Source organism: Somniosus microcephalus, chromosome 13 (genome assembly GCF_052327205.1).
Source record: "Somniosus microcephalus isolate GS21.2 chromosome 13, FLI_Smic_1.0, whole genome shotgun sequence".
In the NCBI taxonomy this organism is placed as follows: domain Eukaryota; kingdom Metazoa; phylum Chordata; class Chondrichthyes; order Squaliformes; family Somniosidae; genus Somniosus; species Somniosus microcephalus.
The window spans coordinates 14,730,663-14,757,602 of NC_140999.1; the positions used below are offsets into that span (position 1 = coordinate 14,730,663).

Here is a 26,940-nt window from a genome sequence, read left to right on the forward strand (position 1 = left end):
TGCCTCCTGTCACTAAGCCAATTTTGGATCCAATGTGCCAAATTGCCCTGGATCCCATGGGCTCTTACCTTCCTGATCAGTCTCCCATGCGGGACTTTGTCAAAAGCATTACTGAAGTCCATGTAGACTACATCAACTGCACTACCTTCATCCACACACCTAGTGACCCCCTCAAAAAATTCAATCAAATTGGTTAGACATGATCTCCTCCTGACAAAGCCATGCTGACTATCCTTGATTAATCCTTGCCTCTCCAAGTGGAGACTAATTCTGTCCCTCAGAATTTTTTCCAATAATTTCCCTACCACTGATGTTAGGCTCACTGGCCTGTAATTCCCTGGTTTATCCCTACTACCCTTCTTGAATAATGGTACTACGTTAGCTGTTCTCCAGTCCTCTGGCACCTCCCCTGTGGCCAGAGAAGTTCTGAAAATTTGTGTCAGAGCCCCTGCAATCCCCTTCCTTGCCTCACACAGCAGCCTGGGATACATCTCGTCTGGGCCTGGGGAGTTATCCACTTTTAAGCCCGCTAAAACCGCTAGTACCTCCTCCCTCTCAATACTAATTTGTTCAAGTATATCACAATCCCCCTGCCTGATTTCTATGCCTACATCATCCTTCTCCATAGTGAACACAAATGCAAAATATTTATTTAAAACCTCACCCACATCTTCCAGCTCTACACACAGATTGCCACTTTGGTCCCTAATGGGCCCTACTCTTTCCCTGGTTATCCTCTTGCCCTTAATATACTTATAAACACCTTGGGATTTTCCTTTATTTTGCCCGCCAGTGTTTTTTCATGTCCCCTCTTCGCTCTCCTAATTTCTTTTTTAAGTACCCCCCTGCACTTTCTATACTCCTCTAGGGCTTCCATTGTTTATAGTCCTTTGTATCTGCCAAAAGCCTCCCTTTTTTTCCTAATCCATTCTTGTATATCCCTTGACATCCAGGGTTCCCTGGGCTTGTTGGTCCCACCCTTGACCTTTACGGGAACATGTTGGCGTTGTACTCTCTCTATTTCCTTTCTGAATGACTCCCACTGCTCTGATGTGGATTTTCCTACAAGTAGCTGATCCCAGTCCACTTTGGCCAGACCCTGCCTTATCATATTAAAATCGGCCTTCCCCCAATTTAGAACCTTTATTTCCGGTCCATCTTTGTCCCTTTGCATGACTACCTTAAATCTCACCGAATTATGGTCACTGTCACCAAAATGCTCTCCTACTGACACTTCTACCACTTGCCCAGCTACATTCCCTAGAATTAGTTCCAGTACCGCCCCCTCTGTTGTAGGACTTTCTACATGCTGGCTCAAAAAGCTCTCCTGGATGCACTTGAAGAATTCCGCACCCTCTAAGCCTTTCACACTCTGACTATCCCAGTTAATATTGGGGAAGTTGTAATCCCCTACTATTATTACCCTATTATTTCTACACTTCTCTGAGATTTGCCTACATATCTGTTCCTCTATCTCCCCCTGACTGTTTGGGGGCCTATAGTACACTCCCAGCAAAGTGCTTGCCCCCTTTTTGTTTATAAGTTCTAACCATATGGCCTCATTAGAGGAACCTGCTAAGATATCATCCCTCCTTACAGCAGTAATTGACTCCTTGATTAATATTGTGACACCCCATCTTCTTTTACACCCCCCTCTATCTCGCCTGAAGATTCTATACCCCGGAATATTGAGCTGCCAGTCCTGCCCCTCCCTCAACCATGTCTCTGTGATAGCAACAATATCATACTCCCACGTGTTCATCAACACCTTCAATTAATCTGCCTTACTCGCAAGACTCCGTGCATTAAAATAAATGCCATCCAGCCTTGCCATACTCCCTTGTGCCATTACATATTTGCTCTGCCTTCCAGACTGACTTGTTTTTTCCTCTATATTTGGCTGTGCATCACCCCCTACTATAGCTCCACTCTGTATCCCATCCCCCTGCCAAGTTAGTTTAAACCCCGCCCCCCCCAACAGTACTAGCAAACCTCCCAGCAAGGATGTTGGTCCCGTTCCAGGCCCGTGTTGTTGTTGTTGTGAAGTGCACATGTTAAATGCAGAAATTCGAACGATTAGTCGTGGGATGTCATGTTACGCCACACCAATTCACTCACCCTATTATAGTGATGTGTTGCAGGCACTGACCACTGAAGCACCGGAAGTAAAGGATGGCCAGTGCTCTCTACCTGGAAAGATACTGGAATCCAAAGTCAGATCCAATCAGCTCAGTCACTACTGAAGATTGGTGTCATCCCCAGTCCAGAAAAGATGCCAGATGGTGTATTGTTTTTTATTGGAGATAAGCAGACTGGATTTGAACTGTAGCTAGGCTTTTGTGCTGGCAATATATGGAGAATTCGTATTATAATCCACTATAATTATTCGGTGGGAACTCATTTTAAAAGTCTATTGGAGTAGGGTAGAGTTTCCAAGTCCCCTCCGCTAGCACAAATCAGATAATCACTGATGTGTTTTTCCATCGAACTTCCGCTGTGCACTGGCAGCAGGTCAGAAATACTGCCCTTATATCTCGCAAATTGTGCACAAATCCCGTTAATGTTGCTTATCTGATTATTTAGCAGCACATTCTTTGGTCCCAAGAGTTTGCTTAACATCTATTGGCCAATTTTCTTTCCTCTCCTCCTGAAGGCCCTGGTTCTTCCTCGGAAAGGGGGGTGGAGTCGCGGGGAGGGGGGGGATGCATGGTGTGGGGGGGGGTGGGTGCACGGTGTGCGTGGGGGCGTGGGGAGGGGGTGCACAGTGTGGGTGGGGACATGTTGTGGGTGGGGTGGGGGGAGGGGGGCGGGTGCATGGTGTGGGGGGAGGGACAGGCGCACGGTGTGGGTGGGGTGGGGGGAGGGGGTGCACGATGTGGGGGGAGGGGGTGCACCGTGTGGGGGGAGGGGAGCTTGGGGAGGTGGGGTGCACGGTCTTGTCGAGGTGGGTGAGGGGCGGGTGCACAGTTTGGGGGGTTGGGGAGAGGAGGGTGGGTGCATGGTGTGGGGGGGTGCGGGGAGTGGGGTGGGTGCACGGTGTGGGGCGGGGCGCGGGGAGTGGGGCGGGTGCACGGTGTGGGGGGGCGCGGGGAGTGGGGCGGGTGCACGGTGTGGGGGGGCGCAGGGAGTGGGGCGGGTGCACGGTGTGGGGGGGCGCGGGGAGTGGGGCGGGTGCACGGTGTGGGGGGGGCGCGGGGAGTGGGGCGGGTGCACGGTGTGGGGGGGCGCAGGGAGTGGGGCGGGTGCACGGTGTGGGGGGGCGCGGGGAGTGGGGCGGGTGCACGGTGTGGGAGGCGTGGGGAGTGGGGCGGGTGCACGGTGTGGGGAGGGCGTGGGGAGGTGGGGTGCACGGTGTGGGGGGCGTGGGGAGTGGGGCGGGTGCACGGTGTGGGGAGGGCGTGGGGAGGTGGGGTGCACGGTGTGGGTGGGGATGCACGGTGTGAGGGGAGGGGGTTGCTCGGCAGAGTGTCGATTGGCACCACTGTGACAGTCCATGAGTTACAGGCAGGGCGGGATTTACGGCAGGACTCGCAGCGTACGGTGTATTTTACGGCAAAGCAAAGTCTATTTAAAAAGAATCTCTCATGACCGAAACTGCAGCATATTCTCCCGATAAAAGCAGGGTGATTTATCCAGCAAAATGCAGTGAATGGAGGACAGTTACATACAAATTATGTGCGTAAAATCAAGCCTAGTCACTTACAGCAGTGATTGACGGGGGAATTACCCAATCATCTCCATTCTGGCCGGGAGTAGGGGTGTCACTATAGGCAGCCCTGGTCAGCAATCTTCTGGTTTCTTACATAAGAACATAAGAAAAAGGAGCAGGACTCAGCCATTCGGCCCCTCGAGTCTGCTCCGCCATTCAATAAGATCATGGCTGATCTTCAACCTCAACTCCACTTTCCCGCCCGATCCCCAAAGCCCTTGATTCCCCTAGAGTCCAAAAATCTATCGATCTCTTCCTTCAATGTACTCAACGACTGAGCATCCATAGCCCTCTGAGGTAGAATATTCCAAAGATTCACAACCCTCTCTGAGTGAAGACATTTCTCCTCATCCCATGCTCATTCGTCACTATTTTATTGCGTGACCAACACTTCCCAGGGCAGTCCTACCCTGGTTGGATGTTCTCACACAGGGATCACTGGATCGCAATTGGGAATTGTGAACACTGGCAGATATTTCCCCTCCCGAGCTGAAGGCCAATTGTAACTGAGGCCAATGATTGCATTGTTCTCCTGGCTAAGACCGAATAATTCAGCACAGACCAGAAACTGGAGCTGGGACTCTCTGGTCTAACACCTTTGGCACATGAAAGAAAGGGGCTCATTGCACTGACGGGTTTGTGCTTTTTTCCTGATAGATGCGAATGAACCGGATCCGACAGATTGAAAAGGAGATTCTTCAGTTCCAGCAGAAGGCGCAACAGACAGAGGCAGAGGCAGAGGTCAGATTCAAAGACGTTGCCACAGTTTATAGAGCCTGTTCCAAAGTAATAACTAGAGGCTAAAAGATATCCATAAACAGCAAGGCAGTAATTCAATTGAAAAGCTATCTGACGTCAGATACAAAGCTTGAGTGGTTTATGCTCCAAATAAACCTAGATTACAGTCGATTCACTGAATGCATTGTTCATTGTTTGTATTATACATCGGAAGAGTTGTAAAAATGTTTTTCCTTCCATGTGGCGTCATATTTTTAGTTCCATTGTTATATTAAGATGTTGCGTGATGAAGAACTCCAAAAAGTTGATCAATTTCATGAGGTGGGATCTGAGGGTACGTTAAATTTGTGTCCTGTTACCTGGGGATATATACTACATACAGCTGAGTTGTTGTTGGAAAACCTCTAGTGCTGGCAAGTTTTTGTGTCCAGTTACAGTTGAGCTCACTGCCTTATATCTACCTCTAACATAAATGTTTTACAAGTGCACTTCCTGTCCTCCATACTTCAAATGGCGCACACTATCTCATGCAAGTTTCTGCAGCACATAGTTCATATTCATAAAACAATAACAAATCACAATTCAAGAAAGTTGCAAATCACCAATCAACCATCACAACCAAACTAACAATTTGGGAACGACCTAACCATTTTGCACAAAGACATATCAACTAACCAGAGGAAATAATCTCTCCCTATCCACTCTATTAAAACTCGTCATAATTTTAAAAATCTGTCAAATCTTCTTCTCTGCTCCAGTGGCAATAACAAATCTCTGTACTTAACATGTGCACTTAACAACAAAGACAACTTGCATTTATATAGCGCCTTTAACGTAGTAAAACAAGGTGCTTCACAGGAGTGTCATCAAATAAAATTTGACACCGAGCCACATGAGATATTAGGGCAGATGACCAAAAGCTTGAGCAAAGAGGTTAGTTTTAAGGAGCGTCTGAAAGGAGGAGAGAGAGGTGGCGAGGTGGCGAGGTGGAGAGGCTTAGGGAGGGACCAGAGTTTAGGGCCCAGGCAGCTGAAGGCACGGCCACCAATGGTGGAATGATGAACATCGGGAATGCGCAAGAGTCCAGAATTGGAGGAGCGCAGAGATCTCGGAGGATTGTAGGGCTGTAGGAGATTACAGAGATTGGGAGGGGCGAGGCCATGGAGCGATTTCAAAACAAGGATGAGAATTTTAAAATCGAGGCATGTGTGTCAAGTCTCTCCTGTCAAGGCCGCGATTTTGCCAGCACTCAGCGGGCCCGATTGGTGGTGGGTCAGCTGTGAAATTTAAAATGATTGACAGTGGGTTAGGAACCCGCTGTCAAAGCGTGCACGCCTGTATTTCCCAATGTCGGGTCTGCCAGCGCTGAGCAGACCCAACAGGCAGCGGCAGGGGACCCAATTCAAATCATTAGTGGCTTGTTACACTTAACATTGCTTTTTTTACCAGCTTTTTGATTTTGACAGGTCACCCACCGGTTTCCCGCTGTGCCTAGACCTCGTCTGTGAAGTGGAGGCAGGAGGTCAGTGGCCATTGAATCAGCTGATGAGTTGACAGCTTCAAATGTCAAATCAAAGCTCCCAGCTGATTGAGAAATGTTCCCATAAACATTAGCTTCGCTAAACTGCATTTCCACTACAGATTCGGAATGCTGCAAGTCTTTACACAAGTCTCCATGCAGTCTGACCTCATTACCTCTCCCACCATTGACAGATCGCTTCTGTCATCTTGACTTCACCTGCCATCTACTCCATCAGCATGGGTGCACTTTATACTCTCTCAACTTGGTCCTCAGAATCTAACTACGATCAGCCCCAACACCAGCATCACCAGGCACACCAGCATCACCAGGCACATCAGCAGCACCAACAACCACACCAACCTTCTCCGCAATCACCTGATGCTGCACAGGACAGAGGGCATCAGCACCTGACCACATTGCTGCCCGGGACATCAGGGATGGCCTCACCATGGCCAGATTTACTTCACTTGTTGCTGCACACCCTGGCTGCCACATGACATGCCAGGTTGGCACCACCCCACGCCAACAACATAAAGCATCCCTACAATGTCCAAGCCATTCCTTTCACACTCATCAGCATTGTGGGGGGTACTGTTATTTTCAACACTTCCAAAGGTGCACACAAATCTGTCCAAGAATGCAAAGTGTTGAAAATAAAGATTTCAATGTTTGACTGCACATTAACAGAAACTTCACATGAACATTGGCTAAAACACACAAGTGCCTACCCTTGTGTGTTGTTAGTTGGTATGATTGGACTAGGATGAGGGTGAGTGTGAGGGGTGGCTAGTGAGATGGGGATGTGATAATATAGATAGAGAGGGATGGGTGGAGGTGCAAGGTAAGTTGGTGTGAATAAGGATGTGCAGGAGTACGGTAGGGAAGGCAGAGTGATGGGGATGTGATGAGAGGCATAGCAGGATGAGGTTGAGTGTGGCTTGGCAGTAACGTTTCGTGATTTGCTGAGATCGTTGAATGGTTTGCGCCACTGCAGCCTGGTCATCCTGACGACATCCCTGCTTGTGGCCTCCTGTGAAATGTGCAACCAGGCTGCATTGGTCTCCTTGGGAGGTCTCTTCCATCCATTGGAAGGGAAGAGGACCTCCCTGTGTGCTGTGGCTCCCTCCATAAGCATATGGAGGGAGTCATGTCAGAGCCTGGGTGTGGCCGTGCACCTCTGTGCAGTGCTTGTCAGTGTTTGCAGCACCTCAATGCTGTAGAACACTGATGGCACAAATGTCAAAGTAAATTTGTGCGTGGTCCCTTTAAGGAAACCAGCCGCTGACGCGTCATCAAATGACATCATCAGACCCGCTTCCTTCAATTGGCCGGGGAAACCCGCTGGGCGGGGCTTAACACACCCAATCAGGGGAAAGTCATGTCGGAGGCTGGAAGAGAACCAGCGGTGAGGCCGCGACCCGCCGCCGACGTCGCCAACCACGGACCCGCCGAGGGAGGGAAAATCAGGGCCATCATTTCCCATCCCTGCCATGATCCTGGTGAATCTACTCCAAGCCCTCTACGGCTATAATGTGCTTTTTATAATGAGGTGTCCTAAATTCCACACAGTACTCTATAACTTTGGCCTAACCTGTGGATACATTTATCATTACTTTTTCTATTGCATACTCTATGCCCCTATTTATAAAGTTCAACATAGAAACATAGAAGATAGGAGCAGGAGTAGGCTATTCGGCCCTTCGAGCCTGCTCCGCCATTCAATGCGATCATGGCTGATCATCCAAATTCAGTGTGCTGTCCCTGCTTTCTCCCCATACCCCTGGGTCCCTTTAGCCTTAAGAAATATATCCAAGTCAATACCTTGCCCCCAATCCCATGTGCCTTAACTTTACACGCTAATCTCTTATGCGGGACCTTATCAAAAGCCTTCTGAAAGTCCAAATACACCACATCCACTGGTTCTCCCTTATCTATTTTACCAGTTACATCCTCAAAAAATTCCAGTAGATTAGTCAAGCACGATTTACCTTTTGTAAATGCATGTTGACTTTGTCCGATCCCATCACTGTTTTCCAAGTGCTCTGCTATTACATCTTTTATAATGAACTCTAGCATTTTCCCCACCACCGATGTCACCACCGTTTTCTCTCTACCACCTTTTTTGAATAGTGGGGTAACATTAGCTACCCTCCAATCCATGGGTACTGTTCCAGATTCCATTGAATGTTGGAAGATGATCAGCAATGCATCTACTATACATTTTATTGGCTTTTTATTTTGGCACTTGCACTTTCCTGGAACTATGTATTTGAACCCTTGGGTATCTCTGTTCATCTACACTCTTCACTGTCTTTCCATTGCGTAATCGTTCTTTTTTTTTCCTGAAATTAATTTTCCTGAGATTTCCAACTGCCTGTCACCTGTTCTTCAGATGAGGAACGGACGGCTGGCAATTGACAGTTCCCACCATTATTTTCAACCAACTTTCTGTCTATGTGACTACATTTCCTCTCATACCAGGTACCTGAGGTTTTCTAACGAGCCATCTGTGAGATACCTTATCAAAAATAGCCTCTATTTACTGCCAATGTGTAAAAACACTGATTTATTTATATTTCAAGATTCAATCAAAAAATAGTCACTTCACTGTCTCTAGGGAGATGTCCTTTGAAGTTCTTACCAAATTCTTCCCTCCCACCCTACAATTCATTGTGCATTACATGAAATAGCATCCCAAATTGTTATACACATAGGGGGAAAAATTTGGTATCGACCATTTTGGGGCGCTAACATTAGCGCCCGGCGGAATTGAGTTTTATCGCCCCAAGAGGGAAGTGGAGCGTTAAATCAAGCGCTCCACTTTCTTCTTAGGGCGCTAACGTCGGAGAGCGGGGCAGAGACTTCAGCCGCGCCGCACACTGGGCCGTGCAGCGGTGCCGCGTTCACTCAAGCAGAGTGCCGGGCTGATCGATCGCGGGCAGGAACCTGTGAAAAAAAACTAGGAACAGGAAAGGTACGTTTTTTTCTTACTGACCTCGGCCACCTCACCTTTAATCATCGGCCCCCCCCCCCCCCCCCCCCCGAAGCAGACGGCCACCCGATGCACGCCTCCTGCAGCTGTCGGTGTTTTCGACCGGCGCTGCTGCAGGGGGCGGAAGTCAATTTCGGGTTCCGGGGCGATGCACACGGCGATGACATCACGATCTCCGGGCGAAGGAGATCAGGGCGCAACGCCGTAGCGGGAGTCACAAAGGCACCCAATTTCACCCCCATAACCCGTTGACTCACTGTGTGATGTGCCATGGGAAATCTGAAATATAAAACAGAAAATGCTGGACATACTCAGCAGGTCAGGCAGCATCCATGGAGAGAGAAACAGAGTTAACATTTCAGGTCGTTGACTTTTTGTCAGAACCATGGGAGATCTGATAGTGATATATAAAAGTCTTACATCTAGTGCATATTCCTCACACTCCAGACGCCACACTTAGGGCTGGATTTTGCCAATGGGGAGCTTTTGGAGGCTGTCAAACACTGACATTTTCTGTAGTTTGATGAGTTCTTGAATTCAAGACCTCATCAAACCGCTTTCTTTTGTGGATATTAGATGGTTGCTGCATTGGAGAATGCAACGGCCATCTGTCATCTCTATCATGGAGGTGCGAGACTCTCCGCATACCCACCGATTGAAGCCTGCAGGAAGAAACAAAGGTAAGTACACATTTTCTAACACTTCCCATTTACCTCAGATACTCACCTCTCCACACTTGCAACCATCACTCACCTCCACAGCACACTTTTGGACCCCCGCAGACCCACTACTCGCCTCGGTGACCCTGGCGGGTTTCGGAGCCTTCGGGAAACCCGCACTTGTGTGGGCAAACAGGCAGTTAAGTGGCTGTAATCCCTTCCCGCCTCCAAGGAGACGGGACCCGGTGCGGGACGGCTACCCGCCTCCTGGCAAGATAGCACGGAGGCAGGTTGGGGGTGGGATGGGCACCCGCCCCCAAATTCTGCCATTTTCCCGGCAGTCCCGCCTCCAAACCCGCCTCCCCAGTGCTGGCAAAATCCAGCCCTTAGTTACAGATGCAAAACTATCGTAAAAAGGAGAAAGAAAGCCAATTATTGCATCCTTGGCTCTGAGCTGATATCTAAACCTACAAGCAATTGACCTTGCCAATGTAAAAGTAGCTTTATTGACATGGATAGTGCCTGAGCAATGGCCTTAAAGGGACAGGCTGCATTAATGGCTAAACATCATAACTGTGCTCCAGATCCCAGATTACTCTTAAGCAATGCCATGAGATCCTCTTATAGGACAACAGCTAATGGGACCCTGGAAATTTTATTGGTGTTAGCTGCAAAGCCGGAATACTTTAGTGGTTCCCAAGCAATAACATTGAGAGTGCGGAATAACGTACGTTTCCTGATCATTTAAGAACATAAGAATTAGGATCAGGAGTAGGCTATTCGGCCGCTCGAGCCTGCTCCGCCATTCAATAAGATCATGACTGATCTTCGACCTCAACTCCACTTTCCCGCCTGATCTCCATATCCCTTGATTCCCCATGTGTCTAAAAATCTATCGATCTCAGCCTTGAATATACTCAAAGACTCAGCACTCACAGCCCTCTGGGGCAGAGAATTCCAAAGATTCATCACCCTCTGAATGAAGAAATTCCTCCTCATCTCGGTCTTAAATGGCCGACCCCTTATCCTGAGACTATGCCCCTTAGTTCTAGACACTCCAGCCAGGGGAAACAGCCTCTCAGCATCTACTCTGTCAATCCCCTTCAGAATCTTGTATGTTTCAATGAGATCACCTCTCATTCTTCTAAACTCCAGAGAGTATCGGCCCATTCTACACAATCTTTAATCATAGGACAGTCCTCTCATCCCATGAATCAATCTAGTAAACCTTCGTTGCACCGCCTCCAAGGCAAGTATATCCTTCCTTAGATAAGGAGACCAAACATGTGCACAGTACTCCAGGTGTGGTCTCACCAAGGCCCTGTACAATTGTAGTAAGACTTCCTTACTCTTATACTCCAACCCCCTTGCAATAAAGGCCAGCATGCCATTTGCCTTCCTTATTGCTTGCTGTATCTGCATGCTAGCTTTCTGTGTTTCTTCCACGAGGACAACCAAATCTCTCTGAACAACAAGGGCTGAATTTTGCCAATTGGGAGCTTTTGGAGGCGGGACTCCCACTTGCCAGGTTTTAATCCCGCCTCCATCAACTTCTGGCCAACCCACGCTATTTTCCCTTGATTGACCTTGTTAAGTCCGCCCAGTGGGTTTAGCAGGCCAATTAAGGGAAAGCCGGTGACAGGGAACGCCAGAGTATGACATTTCATCTGTCAAAAATTTTTGACGGATGAATTGTCATCGTTTGACAGCTCTGTGACCATTCTAGAATCTAGGGAATTTTGGAAGATCAAAACCAATGCATCCACTAACTCTTCAGCCATCTCTTTTAGAACACTAGACAGATGTAGGTCATCAGGTCCAGGGGATTTGTCGGCTTTTAGTCCCATTAGTTTCTCTAGTACTTTTTCTCTACTGATATTAATTACATTAAGTTCCTCACCCTCATTAGACCGTTGGTTCCCCACCATTTCTGGTGTGCTTTTTGGTCTTCTACTGTGAAGAAAGCTAGTTTAGCTTGTTACTGCTGGCAAAATATGTACTAAGTGGAAAAGCACAACAGATTAGCAAGCTAGCTTATCCCTACCACCCACATCAATTGGACGTTGCAGCAGGAGCAACACGCTGCCTGTCGGTAGCACTCAGTAAACCGCTGCACAGTAGTCCTTCAGCACACTGACGAAGATGGATATTGTACTCAGTGCCCCCCCCCCCGCCTCAAGCACTGCATTTGGCTAAGGAAGAACTGCAAGAGCAGGGAAGGGCTGCCGGAGATGCAAGGCGCATAGTCCCATTCCGCCCATCAGGTCAGATGTTGCTTTAAGAGTTATCAGGGAACAGGTGGATGTGGCTTAGCAGGAAGGCGGTGGCAGAGCCATGCTGTGCCTTTCAGAAAGACCGCCAGGCTTCATCGCCATGCATGCTGGTGTTCGAATGCTGTATCCCATGTCAATGGGATTCGTTAAATACGATGTTACAAAGCGTGAATTAGTTGCTTCTTTGTTTTCGCGATGCTAGATTGGATTGCTTTGCTGATTTAAATTGCTAATGGCCGCAGCAACGTAAATTGCAAGGGTGAGCCAAAGGTTGGTCGGCCGTATTTTGCCTTGAAATCCTATATGTTGAATGAATCTGTGCTGACAAAAATGAATCTTCCTGAAGTAGCGGTTTGAATTTTATCTGGTGTGCCACTTGTTTATGTGCATGTTTGGATTGTGGCTTTTGTATTGATCAGTTTGAATTTCATTAAGTTCTCCCAGAACCTAATTTCAAAAGAATGAATTGCTTAAAAACAGGATATTGGAGTTTTTCCAAAATTCTGGTGACTAATTCAGACAAAAAAAAACTCATGTTGGCAATCACACTATAGGAATAAGGAGCAATAAGAATGTGAAATGAGAGGACAAGAAGCAACCTGAATTTTCCATTCACAGGTTCTGCTCATGAATTGCCTTGTATTCTGGGGAACAATGAGATGGGGGAAGGGGACTGTGGAGGATGGGGTGTGGGGACAAGGGATAGCAAGCACAAGAGGCCCAGCAAGCGTGGAAGGTCAAGTGTGTATTGGAAATACTGGATCTCCACTAAGAGTTTCCACTGGGGTCTGGGGAGGGCAGAATTTCCATCCACCCCATTGAACGCCCGTGGCATCTCAAGGAGGCTGGACCAGTGGGAGGGCTTCCCTTATCTAGACCTAGATCTGCAAGGCTTCGGAATTGGCTCTTAAATTTTCTTTTTAGATCGGCCCTTTATACAAAGGGGGCCAGTCACATTGAATTGGTGGGTGTCACCAGTGACATCCCCAAGGTTTGTATGCACCTCATCTTCCTCCCCCTCACCCAGCGGATGCTCCAGATACTGGCGTTGGCACCCACAGAAAATATTTACAATAGATGACCCCCCCACCATTCCTTGACCCCAGATACTCCGACAGAGACAGGTGCAAAGGTCAGCGGCAGAGTGAGTCTGAAAACTTTCAGGACATGTAATTATATCTGACGATGTTCCTTAGGAAGGGTAATTAACCCGTTACAGAGTTGTTGTAGTCCATCTGTCTGAGTTTAATATTCACCAATCCGAAGTGAATGTAATAATGTAGCATGAAACTCCATTTAAAAGAAAGACTTGCATTTATATAGCACCTTTCACAACCCCAGGACATCCCAAAGCACTTTACAGTAAATGAAGTCCATTTTTAAGTGTAGTCGCTGTTGTAATGTAGGAGACATGGCAGCCAATTTACACACAGCAAGCTCCCACAAACAGCATTGTGATAATGACCAGGTCATCTGTTTTTCGGTTATTTTGGTTGAGGGATAAATATTGTCCCGGACAACAGGGAGAACTCCTCCCCCTCGAAATAGTGCCATGGGATCTTTTACGTCCACCTGAGAGGGAAGATGGGACCTCGGTTTAACATCTCAACCGAAAGATGGCACCTCTGACAGTGCAGCACTCCCTCAGTACTGCACTGGAAATGTCAACCTAGAATTCGTGCTCAAGGCTTTGGAGTGGGACTCTGAACCCACAACCTTCTGACTCAGAGGCGAGAGTGTGCTACCCACTGAGCGATGGCTGATTCAGTAAAGGATTATTGTAAGCAGAGATAACTGTTGGTCCTGCGGGGTCACATAATGCAGCAAAGGGTAGATCAATGATAGAAATACAACTTCTGGATTGTAGGGGACATGGTGCACTTACAGGAATTGCTTTGAAGCTGTTGAGAGAAAAACAGATCTGTAAAACCAACAAAATTGTAATGAAGGGTCTCGGAAAGTTCTCATTCTGAGCTGAGGTGTTTTTCCAGAAGTTGGGAAAAGTTCCAGCGAATCCACATTGCTCTCAAGTGGCTCCCAGTGACTGGGTGCAGAACAGCACAAGCAACAACAACTTGCATTTATATAGCGCCTTTAACGCATTAAAACGTGCCAAGGCCCTTCACAGGAGCGTTATCAGACAAAATTTGACACCGAGCCAGATAGAGAGATATAAGGACAGGTGACCAAAAGTTTGTATGTCAAAGAGGGAGGTTTTAAGGAGAAACTTAAATGAGGACAGAGAGGTAGAGAGGTTTAGGGAGGAAATACCAGGGGTTAGGGCCTCGGCAGCTGAAGTGAAGGAAATCGGGGATGCGCAAGCAGAGTCCCAGGAATAGGTCTCCTGTCCACCATTTTGATCTGGGAATGGTGCGAGAAGGCGGGATGTGGGGAGTTAAAGAACAGAAAAGGTGATGGATTAAAAAGAACTATTTCTGAGACATTTGCATGTTGAAAATATGAATGATAGTGAGTTGTTTATCCTTTTAAAGAAGTGTTATCACAACTTGAGGAGTCGTTATTGCCGGCACGTCTCCTGAAGCAGCTGTAGACAGCCCACTCCATCACTGCATAAATAACTTTTCCTTATTTAAGTATGAGCAATAAAGACATTTTTTTTTAAAACAGCACAAAGTGACAGGTCAGAGACAACCAGAGAAATTCAGGTTTCAATGAGATGATTTTATTGGCTTTGGATATTTACAGACATAATTACTGCATCTGTATTATTCAGCTAATTACAAGCAGCTACTGAGAGATATCTATCACTGTCCATTAAATATCAGTACTGCTAAGAACACAAGATCATAACAAATAGGAGCAGGGGCAGGCCACACTCGGTCCCTTGCGCCTGCTCTGCCATTCAATAAGATCATGGCTGATCTTCTACCTCATCTCCACCTTCCTGCACTATCCCCATATCCCTTGGTTCCCTTAATATCCAAAAATCTATCGATTTCTGTCCTGAATATACTCAACGACTGAGCCTCCACAGTCCTCTGGGGGTAGAGAATTCCAAAGATTTACCACCCTCTGAGTGAAGAAATTCCTCCTCATCTCGGTCCTAACTGGCCGACCCCTTATTCTGAGACTAAGAGATGTCTTAATTACTATTTTAACTATACAACACAGAGTTAATTCGCATGACGCTGCTACACACTGTCTCTGTATCTCAATCTGATCCCTGATCCAAGTTTTCAAGATATTAAGGGGAACTGATAGGGTAGATACAGAGAAAGTACTTCCGCTGGTTGGGGAGTCTAGGACTAGGGGAAATAGCCTAAAAGTTAGAGCCAGGCCTTTCAGGAGTGAAGTTAGGAAACACTTCTACACGCAAAGGGTGGTGGAAGTTTGTAACTCTCTTCCACAACCGGCAGTTGATGATAGGTCAATTATTAATTTTAAATCTGAGATCGATGGATTTTTGTTAACCAAAGGTATTAATGGATATGGGGCAAAGGTGGGTAGTTGGTGTTAGGTCGCAGATCAGCCGTGGTCTCTGGTTAGAATGTGGAACACGTTACCACAGGAAGTGGTTGAGGCAAATAGCTTAGATGCTTTCAAAAGAGAACTAGACGACTACATGAGAGAAAAGGGAACGGAAAGATATGCTGAAAGGCTGAGATGAGGTGGATGGAATGGGAGGAGACCCGTGTGGAGCACAAGCCCCAGCACAGGCTCGATGGGCAAAATGGCCTACTCCTGTTCCTATGTTCTCTCCTTCTCACAACCTTCTGCACCTCAGTTTGATCCCCTGCTTCTCACACCATTTATCTACTTCTCTTCTGATCTGGAGGGGAACGTGAATCACAGGGTGTGGAGGAGTGTTTGAGTTGGGCTGTTGGAGAATGTTACAGCTCCAGTGGCCGGGTGGAGTGGAGGCGTGAGTTGGGGGCAGGCGCATCACGATAGAGTTTGTGCAGAGTAGCAGGAATCTGAAGGAAGCGTTTCATTTGGAGTTTGCAATATTGGTTGTTCTGAGGGAAGGGTTCAATCTGCCCCCACCCTGGATGAGATGGTCAGCTCAGTGGCACTTCTCTCACACTGGGCTCAGAATCCACCTGTGGTGAATGTATCTGGGAGTTACTGTCAAACTAGAGCTGCTATATTAATAGCCAATTTTGTTTTGCAGGTAATTGCAGTGGCCCTGTTAAATTTCTATGGCATAATGAAATAGTAGGAACATAAGAATTAGGAGCAGGAGTCGGCCACACGGCCCCTCGAGCCTGCTCCGCCATTCAATAAGATCATGGCTGATCTTCGACCTCAACTCCACTTTCCCGTCCGATCTCCATATCCCTTGATTCCCCTAGAGTCCAAAAATCGATCTATCTCAGCCTTGAATATACTCAACGATTCAGCATTCACAGCCCTCTGGGGCAGAGAATTCCAAGGATTCTCAACCCTCTGAGTGAAGAAATTCCTCCTCATCTCAGTCTTATTTGGCCTACCCCTTATCCTGAGACTCTGCCCCCTAGTTCTAGACACTCCAGCCAGTGGGGAAACAACCTCTTAGCATCCACCCTGTCGATCCCCTTCAGAATCTTAGGATGAAATATTCGGCACCTTTATTGTTCTATCACCATTTTAGCCTCATGAAAACAACCTAGGGTGATCGCTGGATGCATCCCATTAAAATAGACAGGTTGATCAGCAGTAGTTATGCAAGCAAAAAATGTTTGTTCAACATTATTCTTTGTTGTCAATTAAACAACATTTAAGTCTGCAGCTGGATCAAAAGACTGAAATGTCGTTTTATAAGATAATAGAATAAAGGGACACATTTTTTGTAAATCTTAATAGGACGGAACATCCTTTGTATGTTCGCTCCCACAAAATGCAGTAGATGCTAGCTCAACTAATAATTTTAAATCTGAGATCGAAAGATTTTTGATAGCCAAGGGTATTAAGGGATATGGAGCCAAGCTGGGTGGATGGAGTTAGGATACAGATCAGCCAAGATCTCATTTGAATGGCGGAGCAGGCTCGAAAGGCTGAATGGCCTGCTGCTGTTCCTATGTTTTATAATACATACTTACTGTATTAATATAATTAAGAAGAAAAGCTTGCATTTTTATAGCACTACATCAGGACGTCTCAAAGCGCCTTACAGCCAGTGCAGTACTTTTGACATGTGGTTATTGTTGTAATCTAGGAGCCAATTTGTACACAGCAAGCTCCCGTAAACAGCAATGTGACAATGACCAAACAATCTGTGTTTTCGTGATGTTGGCTGAGGGATAAGTATTGGCCAGGGCACCGGGGATAACTTCCCTGTCAAGAAGGTCCTACTTGAGGACCATGCCTACTGTGGGCAAAGTCCCAGCTCTGCTCCACCCCACCCCTATCCCCCTCGCCAAACAACCCTGAAATCCTGGGGCAACATACGAGGGGCAGAGACCCAGTAAAACTGGTGTCCGTCCCTTTCTCCTGATGCTTGCGCCCAAGAAATGGACGTGTCCCGGGGCAAAGGTCAGGAAAAGTTGCCCTGATATTTCATGAGCCATTGGGACTTGGCCAGATGGACCACAATGGTCATTTCTAGCATTGCGCAATCCTATGTTCCATTGGCCTCTTTCCCCTTGAATTTGGGAGAAGAAAAATCATCCAGGCTTCTTGCTCCAGACTGGCCATCTCATTACTCTTGCTGGCGTGTCGGTCGGTGAGAACACGATCGGCCATGGCTGTGACGCCTTCCGTGCTGGAATAGTCTGCTGCCACTTACTGGCAAGACTGAGGGGCAAAGAATGGCCACTCGATCCTGGTAACAGCGGGTGACTGTCCCCTCTGGACCATTAGCCCAGCATGAGTCCGCTTTTCAAAAACAGTTGGGGAGAAACGCAGAGAAAGCAATAATTTAAAATATTTATTCCTCATGATGGACCATTCTGCATGTTTTCTCTGGACCCCCTTCATTAGGGACCTGCGTACAAATCAGCAACAAAAATAATTTTCCACAGGCATGACACAATAGAAAGATGTTCAGTCTTTCAGCCTTGCAAAGAAATTCTCATCTCCCAAAGAGAACAGAAACACAGTGAAGTGTTCAACATCTGAAAGACTTCAGTGCTGATTCTAAATCTAATGTTTTTTTAATAACATTTTGCATTCCCTTGCTCCTCACGGGAGAATAAATAGCTCTGGTTCCCCTCAATGCAAATTTCAAACACTGAATATTTTACAAAGCAGAATTAAAGCTGGTGTTAGTTGTAATTCTAAGATGGAAAATGCACATATCATTAAAAGCAGCAAAGGATCGTTAGTACTCAAGGGAACACTATATTCATACCGCAGATGTGCAAAAAAAACCAAATAATAATTGAAATATTAAAGAAAAATACCTTTTAAGTCACTACATTTTACAGACCCTTGCCTTTTTACCCAGTGTTGCTAGGGTGAAAAGAAAAGGTAGTTGTGAAAAGATTAACTGCTTGCTTTGTGATTGGGTGTTGGAGATGACATCAGGGATGTAGCAGTCAGGCAGTGGCCGGTCTCTCTCTCTCTCTCTCTTTCTCTCTCTCTTCTTTAGCTGTCATCTTGAGCGTTGTGCCAGAATTGTGTGGAAAGCTCAGGGACTGTGCAAGTGAAAAAGGGGGTCTCAGTGAAAATTCCTGCCCAGCCTCTCGGTCTTGTGTTTAGTCGGTGCGTGGGTTCTTGACTAGGCTGGAGAGGGCACAGCCATTTCCATTTGTTGTTTTTTTTTGTTGTTGTTGGAAGGCTGGCGTGGTGTCTGGATGAATGTGCTTTCGATCCGGTAGACGGGGCTTTCAAGCCTGGTGGTGGGGAGATGTCCGAATAGAAGGCTCAAAGGAACGGGAACAGGGTCACATGGTGCTGAAAACTAGGACAGGGGATGTCGGAATCCATCCCGTGCTCCCATGAGGGGAGTCAGGTAGGAATTTCAAATTGTACAGTCCTCTAGGGTGTACCAAACATGCAGCTGAAGCCGCATACTAATAAGCAGAGGCTGACTGGGGTTGTTAGCTGCTCTGCTGGTCGGCATCTGCCTTTGATTTTTTTTACCTTTTCTTTGTTAAACATCAACATTTAAAACAATTCTGTTTCGCCCAGATCCTTTTCCGTTAATGCCTGGCCAATTTTCCACCTAAATGTTACAGATGTCAACAATTATTATCATTATTTATATTAGTATTATTTGTCGAAGGAAATATTGGGATCCCCCCCCCTACAATATTAGCATAACCCTCAGGAAATGTCTGCACAATGTTAATTTTCATTAGTGAGAAAGATTACATGCAAAGGGTTCACAAGATGATGGATGGAGAGGGCGCATGTGCCACTCTGCTGTTCATATTTAAGAATTTTGCAGCAATCACATCTTTTTTTTCGCCTCCCCCGCTCTTCCATTTTGCTTCCTTTTAAAAAAAAAAAAATTGCTGTGACACTCAACAGCAGAGACACACACACGCACACGCTTGGCCTGTATGTGGAATTCAGTCAGTGTGCAGGATCATTATCCGTTTGTTCCCGTTAAATGGAAGTCACGATGCAGCCGTTGGCGGCATTAAAATGCTTGGTACAGAGACGGTGCTGCATCGTTCTGCCCATTTTCCCATTCTGTTCCTGTTTTGCTTTCAGTGCTTCCAATTCTCAGTCTATTGTCTGATAAACCTAGAGACTGCAGCACGCTCTCATCCCCTGCACATTAACACCATCTTGAAGAATAGTGCAATGTATTTTACAATGTCGCTGCACTGTGCTTGACACTTTCTCATACATAATGAAAACCAACTCATTTTTAACCTGCAGACTGCAAAAAATGTGATTCAGATCTGATCCAGATTTTTAAATGTCCTTTTTTAAATAACCCCCTTTAAAAATACCCTCTTAAATGCTTTATTTTAAAAATGCGTTTTCTAAATGTCATTTTTAAATGCCCTATTTTAAAATGCCACTTTTTAAATGTCATATTTTTTAAATGCCCCTTTTTAAAAAATGCCCTTTTAAAAAAAATGTCCTTTGTTCTTTCTCCCTCCCCCATTATTAAAGCTACTTTTCTTACTGGTCCTGGCAGTGCTGCTGAACACTGTTCTGGAGGGTGGGCAGGTAAACCACAGGCCTCTGCCCACACAGAGCTTGAAGCTGCCACTGACAGGTGTGCCTCGGTGAGAAGGATATGCCTACCATCCTGATATTGCTCCTTTGTTAAGGGGAAGCGCCTTAGAGGCAATCAGCAACTCCCCAGAACAGACAGCAGAGATTGGGAGCTCACTGTATGGAGAACTGTTCTCCTGTTTTCCACCCAATTCTTCTTCGCTCTTTTCTTCCCTTCTATGCTGAGATACGGTTCCAAGGCTACTACCAGTGTATTGGTTATCAGATACTTAGCATGAATGGCTAATCTTCATGTGTGAGACCAAGTACTGGGTGCCAATGGGCTATTTAACCAAGGGGGCATCACAGACAAACATAATCTCTTCCTCGCCCAACCTGCACGACACCACTTTTCCTGTGATCAGGAGCAGGAACTTAAGGCTCAATTTCTTTCCCTTTCCGAGGCCAGGGGTGCTGAGACATAGAAACATAGAGAAACATAGAAACATAGAAGCAGGAGTAGGCCATTTGGCCCTTCGAGCCTGCTCCGCCATTCAATATGATCATGGCTGATCCTCTATCTCAACACCATATTCCCGCTCTCTCCCCATATCCCTTGATGCCTTTTGTGTCTAGAAATCTATCTATCTCCTTCTTAAATATATTCAGTGACTTGGCCTCCACAGCCTTCTGTGGTAGAGAATTCCACAGGTTCACCACCCTCCGAGTGTAGAAATTTCTCCTCATCTCAGTCCTAAATGTCCTACCCCGTATCCTGAGACTGTGACCCCTCGTTCCAGAACAAATTGTAAGACCCTTACCAGAGCCCTGGCTGAGATCAGGTAGCCCAGCACAGACTGGAAAGTGGACCTGGAACCTTTCCGATCGGTATGACTTGGTGCCGCACCAACAGCGCACTGTTCTACCATTCTCCGGCCTGTCAGTGAGCAGGTGTGTGACACCACCTGCCATTGTGGGCTGGCACCGGCAAAAAAAAAAAGTGTCCATGAGAACGGCCAGCTTGTCATAAAGACCCAACGGGTTCACTATTGTCCTTCAAGGAAGGGATTTTCTTGCTGCTGTCCCACCTACTTCAGTTGAGGGAGCAACACGATGTGCTCACCTCCTTTTTCCATCAATAACACACCGTGCAAGGCAACAAGATCTATGGAACAGGTCCTGCTGTCACCTTCCCCTGCCATGAGGTGAGCCAACCACTGCTGTGATGAGATCTGTTTAACTGTCGGAACTAGTGCATAGGGAGTTGGGGAATTCAAGTGCCCTTTGAAAGTACATGAGAACATAAGAATTAGGAGCAGGAGTAGGTCATATGGCTGATCTTCGACCTCAACTCCACTTTCGTGCCCGATCTCCATATCCCTTGAACCCCTAGAGTCAAAAATCTGTCAATCGCAGCTTTGAGTATACTCAATGATTCAGCATCCACAGCCCTTTGGGGTAGAGAATGCCAACGATTTACAACTCTGAGTGAAGAAATTCCTCTTCATCTCAGCCGACCCCTTATCCTCAGACTATGCCCCCTAGTTCTGGACTCTCCAGCCACGGGAAGCAACCTCTCAGCATCTACAGTCAACCCCCCTCAGAATCTTATATGTAGTTTCACACTACTGTTCCTGCTTAAACAGAATGACATTATACACTGAACACCTCATTTACATTTGCCATTGAATGTCCTTCCCCATAGACATTTTTTCCCCATTTATTCTCGGAACATGGGTGACGTTGGCAAGGCCACATTTATTGCTTATCCCTAGTTACCCTGTGAAGTTGGTAGTGGGCCGCCTTCTTCATAGCAATTATTTATTTAAATGACTGAATGGCTCCCTAGGCCATGTCGGATGGCATTAAAAGTCAACCAGATAGTGTGAAATTGGAGTCACATGTTGGCCAGATTGGGTAGGGGGTGGACAGATTACCTTAAACATCATCTGGCAAAATCATGATCCATTCTTTGACATCAACTGTATTTGGAGGGATTGACTGCAGATACATTTGCCTAGGTTTTGGCCTAGAGGTGAGTTCCATGCGAGGCGGAGATGGGGGGGGGGGGGGGGGCGGCAGTGGGGGAGAACCTGTTTTGTGGTCAGGAAACCCAGAAGAACGGGTTTCCCGAATGTCCTGCAGTTTTTAACTCCAGGGCTTCTTAAAAAAAAATTCTGTCGCTTTCCCACCCACAGGCAGCCTGATTGACAGGCTGGATAGGTCTAGTGTGGGGGTGTCCCAATCGCGGGGGGTGGTGGGAGTCCGATGGTGGTCGAGGGGAGCAGATGGCGGTCGGGTGGGTCCGATGGTGATCGGCGGTGGGAGCAGACAGATCGCTGGGGGGGGGGGGATGGGGGCGGTGGGGGGTTTACTGGATAACTTATTGGCCTGGAGGAAACACTTCCGCTCCTCCTGGCCCACAAGCAGTGCTGTAATGGCACTTACCTCATGGATTCAGCCCTTCTCGCTTCCATTCACCTGCCGAGTTTCCCGAGGTCTGGGAAACCCGACTGACCTGAGTTAAAAATAGAACGACTGTTAAAATGAAGGCAGGCAGCCTCACTATAATATTTAAATGACCAATCCGCCTCCCACGAGCGGATTGGTCGTCCTGCCTCCATTAAAACCAGAAATAGGCGGGTTCGAGGCGGGTTGGGTTCCTGTTTCAGATTTTTTTTTGCAGTTTAATCTCTGACGTGACCCCAACCCACCCGTTTCTGGGATGTAAGGTCCAGCCCTTCTAAACTGGCAGCCTTTCTAATATGGCTACGGACAGGCAAAATCTCATTGCAGCAATGTCGAGAGAAACGCTATTTTCCTTTCCAATTTTCTCCAGTCCTCTCGTGAAGGGGCTCATGTGGGAATGAGTCCTGGGTCCTTCTGGCCTCTATAACTTGTTGCTACACTGGATGGTGCCTTTTACTCATCAGCCCATTGAAGGAACAAGAGAAACAGTCATACGTTCGCTATCATTTCCTAACTTGTTCCAAGTATGAATATTTGGTTAATTCAACTTGCATTAAAATTAGAATGGTTCAAAATCAAATTAAAATTCAACTTCAAGTTCAAGGTTCCCCCCTCCCACAAAACATAATATTAATATTGCACAAGGTCAGCAGATAAACAGTTCCCAAGATTCAAGCAAAGTGGTTAACTTGGGTGTACAGCAGCCAACATATCTCTCTCTCTCTTAGGCAGTCCCTCGGAACCGAGGATGACTTGCTTCCACATTAAAAATGAGTTCGCAGGTGACTGATGAGTCCAATGCGGGACCTACAGTCTCTGTCACAGGTGGGGCAGACGGTGGTTGAAGGGGCGGGTGGGTGGGGTGCTTGGGTTGACGTGCGCTCCTTGCTCTGCTTGCGCTTGGCTTCCGCTTGCTCCCGGCGAAGAGACTTGAGGTGTTCGGCGTCTTCCCGGATACTTCTCCTCCACTTTGTGCGGTCTTGGGCCAGGGATTCCCAAGTGTCGGTGGGGATGTTGCACTTTTTCAAGGAGGTTTTGAAGGTGTCCTTGAAGCGTTTCCACTGCCCACCTGGGGCTCTCGCCGTGTCAGAGCTCTGAGTAGAGCGCTTGTTTTGGGAGTCTCATATCGGGCATGCAGACAATGTGACCCGTCCATCGGAGCTGATCGAGTGTGGTCAAAGCTTCGATCCTGGGGATGTTGGCCTGAGCGAGAACACTGACGTTGGTGCGTCTATCCTGCCAATGGATAGGTGTATGGTGGTGTAGTGTTTATGTTACTGGACTAGAAAACCAGAGATATGTGAGTTCACTTCCCATCCATGGCAGTAAAAGTGAACCATGAAGCTGATGGATTGTTGTTAAAACCCCCAATCCAATTCAATATTGTCCTTTAACAGAGGAAATCTGCTGCCTTTGTTCGGTCTGGCCTATATCCAGTCCCACACCAACATGGTTGGCTCTGAAGTGGCCTAGCAAAGTCAGTGGTATTAAATTAGGGATGGACAATAAATACTGGCCTTGTCAGCCACGCCCACGTCCCAAGAATTAATTAAAAAATGTGGAAAGCAAATGGATTAAAGGCTTTTTAAAAATATAAGTAACTTTACCACCTGTGTATGTTACCCCAACCAACATCAGCTGCCTGGAAACACGGAGACCTTTCTTAAAGGGACAAATCCCGATCACTTGAATTGGGCCAAGATTTGGATTTATCCAAATACATCTAAGTAGATTGAGTCTGATTTCAAACTAAGTTTGCAGAGCTTACTCTGTGCGTCAAGCAGTAAACGTATGAATTGTTCGGGCCTTCAGGTGCTATCTTATTTGCCTCTCAGTTTTTTAAAGGTCCAGAAGTGGACCCCAAAGTGTAACTTGTGACAATATGTATTTTTTGCAAGGCAAAATGTCCAGGTTGATTGTGGAGTTAAGTACAGCTGGAATAAAGCTTTCTGAAAACATCGGGCTGGATTTTGCCAGCCCTGGGGAGGCGGGTTTGGAGGCGGGACTGCCGGGAAAATGGCAGAATTTGGGGGCGGGTGCCCAACCCCCCTCCATGCCATCTTCCCAGGAGGCAGGTAGCCGACCCGCACCGGGTCCCGCCTCCTCGAGGCGGGAAAGGGATTAATGCCAATTAACTGCCTGTTAACAGGTAGTTAACAGGCAGTTTTTTGGCTAATCCCTATTTTGAGCCCTGAAGTGTGGGCTTCCCGACGGCTCCGAACCTCGCCAGGGTCAGCGAGGTGGGCCGTTGGCCTGCGGGGGTCGGAGGGGCCGAGATGTCCGGTGTCCAGGTGAGTAATGGGTGCATGTGTGCAGAGGTAAGTGTGTGAGGTGTGTGTAAAGTGTTTTAATAAGTTTTACTTACCTTTACTTCTTCCTGCAGGCTTCCTCCCTTCAGGTCTCGGGAGTCCCCCAGCTCACCGGCACAGAAAGCAGAATGGCCGCTGAACTGTCAAAAGCTGCAGCCTTCTGCTTTCTGGTCAGGAAGGCTTTCTAATTGAGTCTTGAGTAAAGACACAACTTAGAAGACAGATTGTCAGTGTTTGACAGCTTCACAGAGCCGTCAAACGCTGACATTTCATCTGTCAAAAGCTCTTGACAGATCAAACGGCACTCGCTGACGTCACCTGTAACTGGCTTTCCCTTAATTGGCCTGCTAAACCCGCTGGGCGGGCTTAACAAGGGAAAATAGCGTGGGTTGGCCACAAGTCGATGGAGGCGGGACTAAAACCCAACAAGTGGGAGTCCCGCCTCCAAAAGCTCCCCATTGACAAAATCCAGCCCATTGTATTTTGATATGGTGATTACAAACATGTAGAAATCTAAAGTCAAAAGGAAAGAAAACCTTCTGGCTGAGAGCTATGTACACAGACCCGCTTTGATGTCTTTAAGGACCATTCTAGCCCTCACTGATGTTGACTTTGTTCGCAGGACGAAGCTCCAGCCCCTGGCTGGCAATGACAGGTTCCCTCAAAAAGTGACCACAGGTGCTTTGATGGTTTAAAAACTGCGGTCGAATGCAAACACGCAGTTCCCTCCCTGCCGTCTGAAGTCAGAAATGTGTGAACTTCCCAGTGCTATCAGAGACCTGCCCTTCTGCGGGTTTTATAAACTGCAGGCAAATTCAGCGGCCCCTTTTTGGAGAATGATGCTGGATTGAAATGTGGGCTGGGGTCCATTGTACAAGTGGCGCTTTCTCGAAACCGGCGCTGCAGAGTAAATACTTCAGACTGATGCCGACTACCTTCTGGGTCAGAAGAAGTCTAGGACCCAGTTGGTCCTAAAGGCTTAGCTCACCAGACACGTCTTTACCCATAGAGTGGTTAGAATGTAGAACTCGCTACCACAGGGAGTGGTTGAGGCAAATAACACAGATACATTTAAGGGGAAGCTCGATAAACACATGAGGGAGAAAGGAATTTGGCCCAACAGGAACATGCCAGTGTTTATGCTCCACATGAGCCTCCTCCCATCCCTCTTCATCTCACCCCATCAACATATCCTTCAATTCCTTTCTCCCCCATGTACTTATCTAGCTTCCCCTTAAATGCAACTATGCTAGTCACCTCTACTACTCCCTGTGGTAGCGAGTTCCACATTCTCACCACTCTCTGGGTAAAGATGTTTCTCCTGAATTCCTGATTGGATTTATTAGTGACTATTTTATATTTATAGCCCCTAGTTCTGGTCTCACCCACAAGTGGAAACATCTTCTCTACATCCATCAAACTCTTTCATAATCTTGAAGACCTCTATCAGGTCACCCCTCAATCTTCTCTTTTCTAGGGAATAGTGCCCCAACCTGTTCAACCATTCCAGATAGGCATAGCCTCTCAGTTCTGGTATCATTCTAGTAAATCTTTTTTGCACCTTCTCCAGTGCCTCTATATCCTTTTTATAATATGGAGACCAGAACTGTTCACAGTAACTCCAAGTGTGGTCTAACCAAGGTTCTATACAAGTTTATTAACCTGCGTCGCTACTTTTAGGGATCTGTGTATCTACCCCCAGATCCCTCTGTTCCTCTATACCATTTAGACACTTGTTTTCCAAGGAGCATGTAGCCTCCTTATTCTTCCTACCAAAATGTATTACCTCGTACTTATCAGTATGTCAACATGTTAGTCATGTTCTCTCGTGTAATGCCTCATTTAAGCTTAAGGAAATATGGCAAGAAAGAGCGTAACTGTTTATTACTGAAGACCTTTTGTAAAGGAATGTGAAACATGTATCTCACACCACCTTGTAATTCATACTATTAGGGACATTTCCAATGTACACTGTCTGCCAGTGTGACAGAAAGTGACAGCCACCTCACTGATGATCACAAAAAGACTCACATTAACAAGGTAACAGCAATTAAACCCCCCATAATTAACACTGGACTGTTCCGTGCCACTGGATAAGTAGTAATTAGGCAATTTGTATCCATTTCTGCCCTGCGCTGGGGGGGGTGACAAGAAAGAAATGACCTCACATCGCAGACTTTAAAGAAACCTGAGGCCGTTTTCGCACTGAGATGC

The 26,940-nt window shown here is 46.9% G+C and overlaps 1 protein-coding gene across 2 annotated transcripts in view; it reads left to right on the plus strand.

Moving 5' to 3' along the window:
• apc2 (APC regulator of WNT signaling pathway 2) overlaps positions 1 to 26,940 on the plus strand; it is a 135,124-nt gene that overhangs the window by 64,362 nt on the left and 43,822 nt on the right. The window contains exon 6 of one of the 2 annotated variants that reach the window (XM_086004537.1): positions 4,367 to 4,450. In XM_086004537.1, coding sequence (XP_085860663.1) covers positions 4,367 to 4,450 — 84 coding nt within the window. Of the gene's footprint in view, positions 1 to 4,366; positions 4,451 to 18,366; positions 18,786 to 26,940 lie in introns of those variants that run through there. The other variant, XM_086004538.1, reaches the window with a different exon arrangement.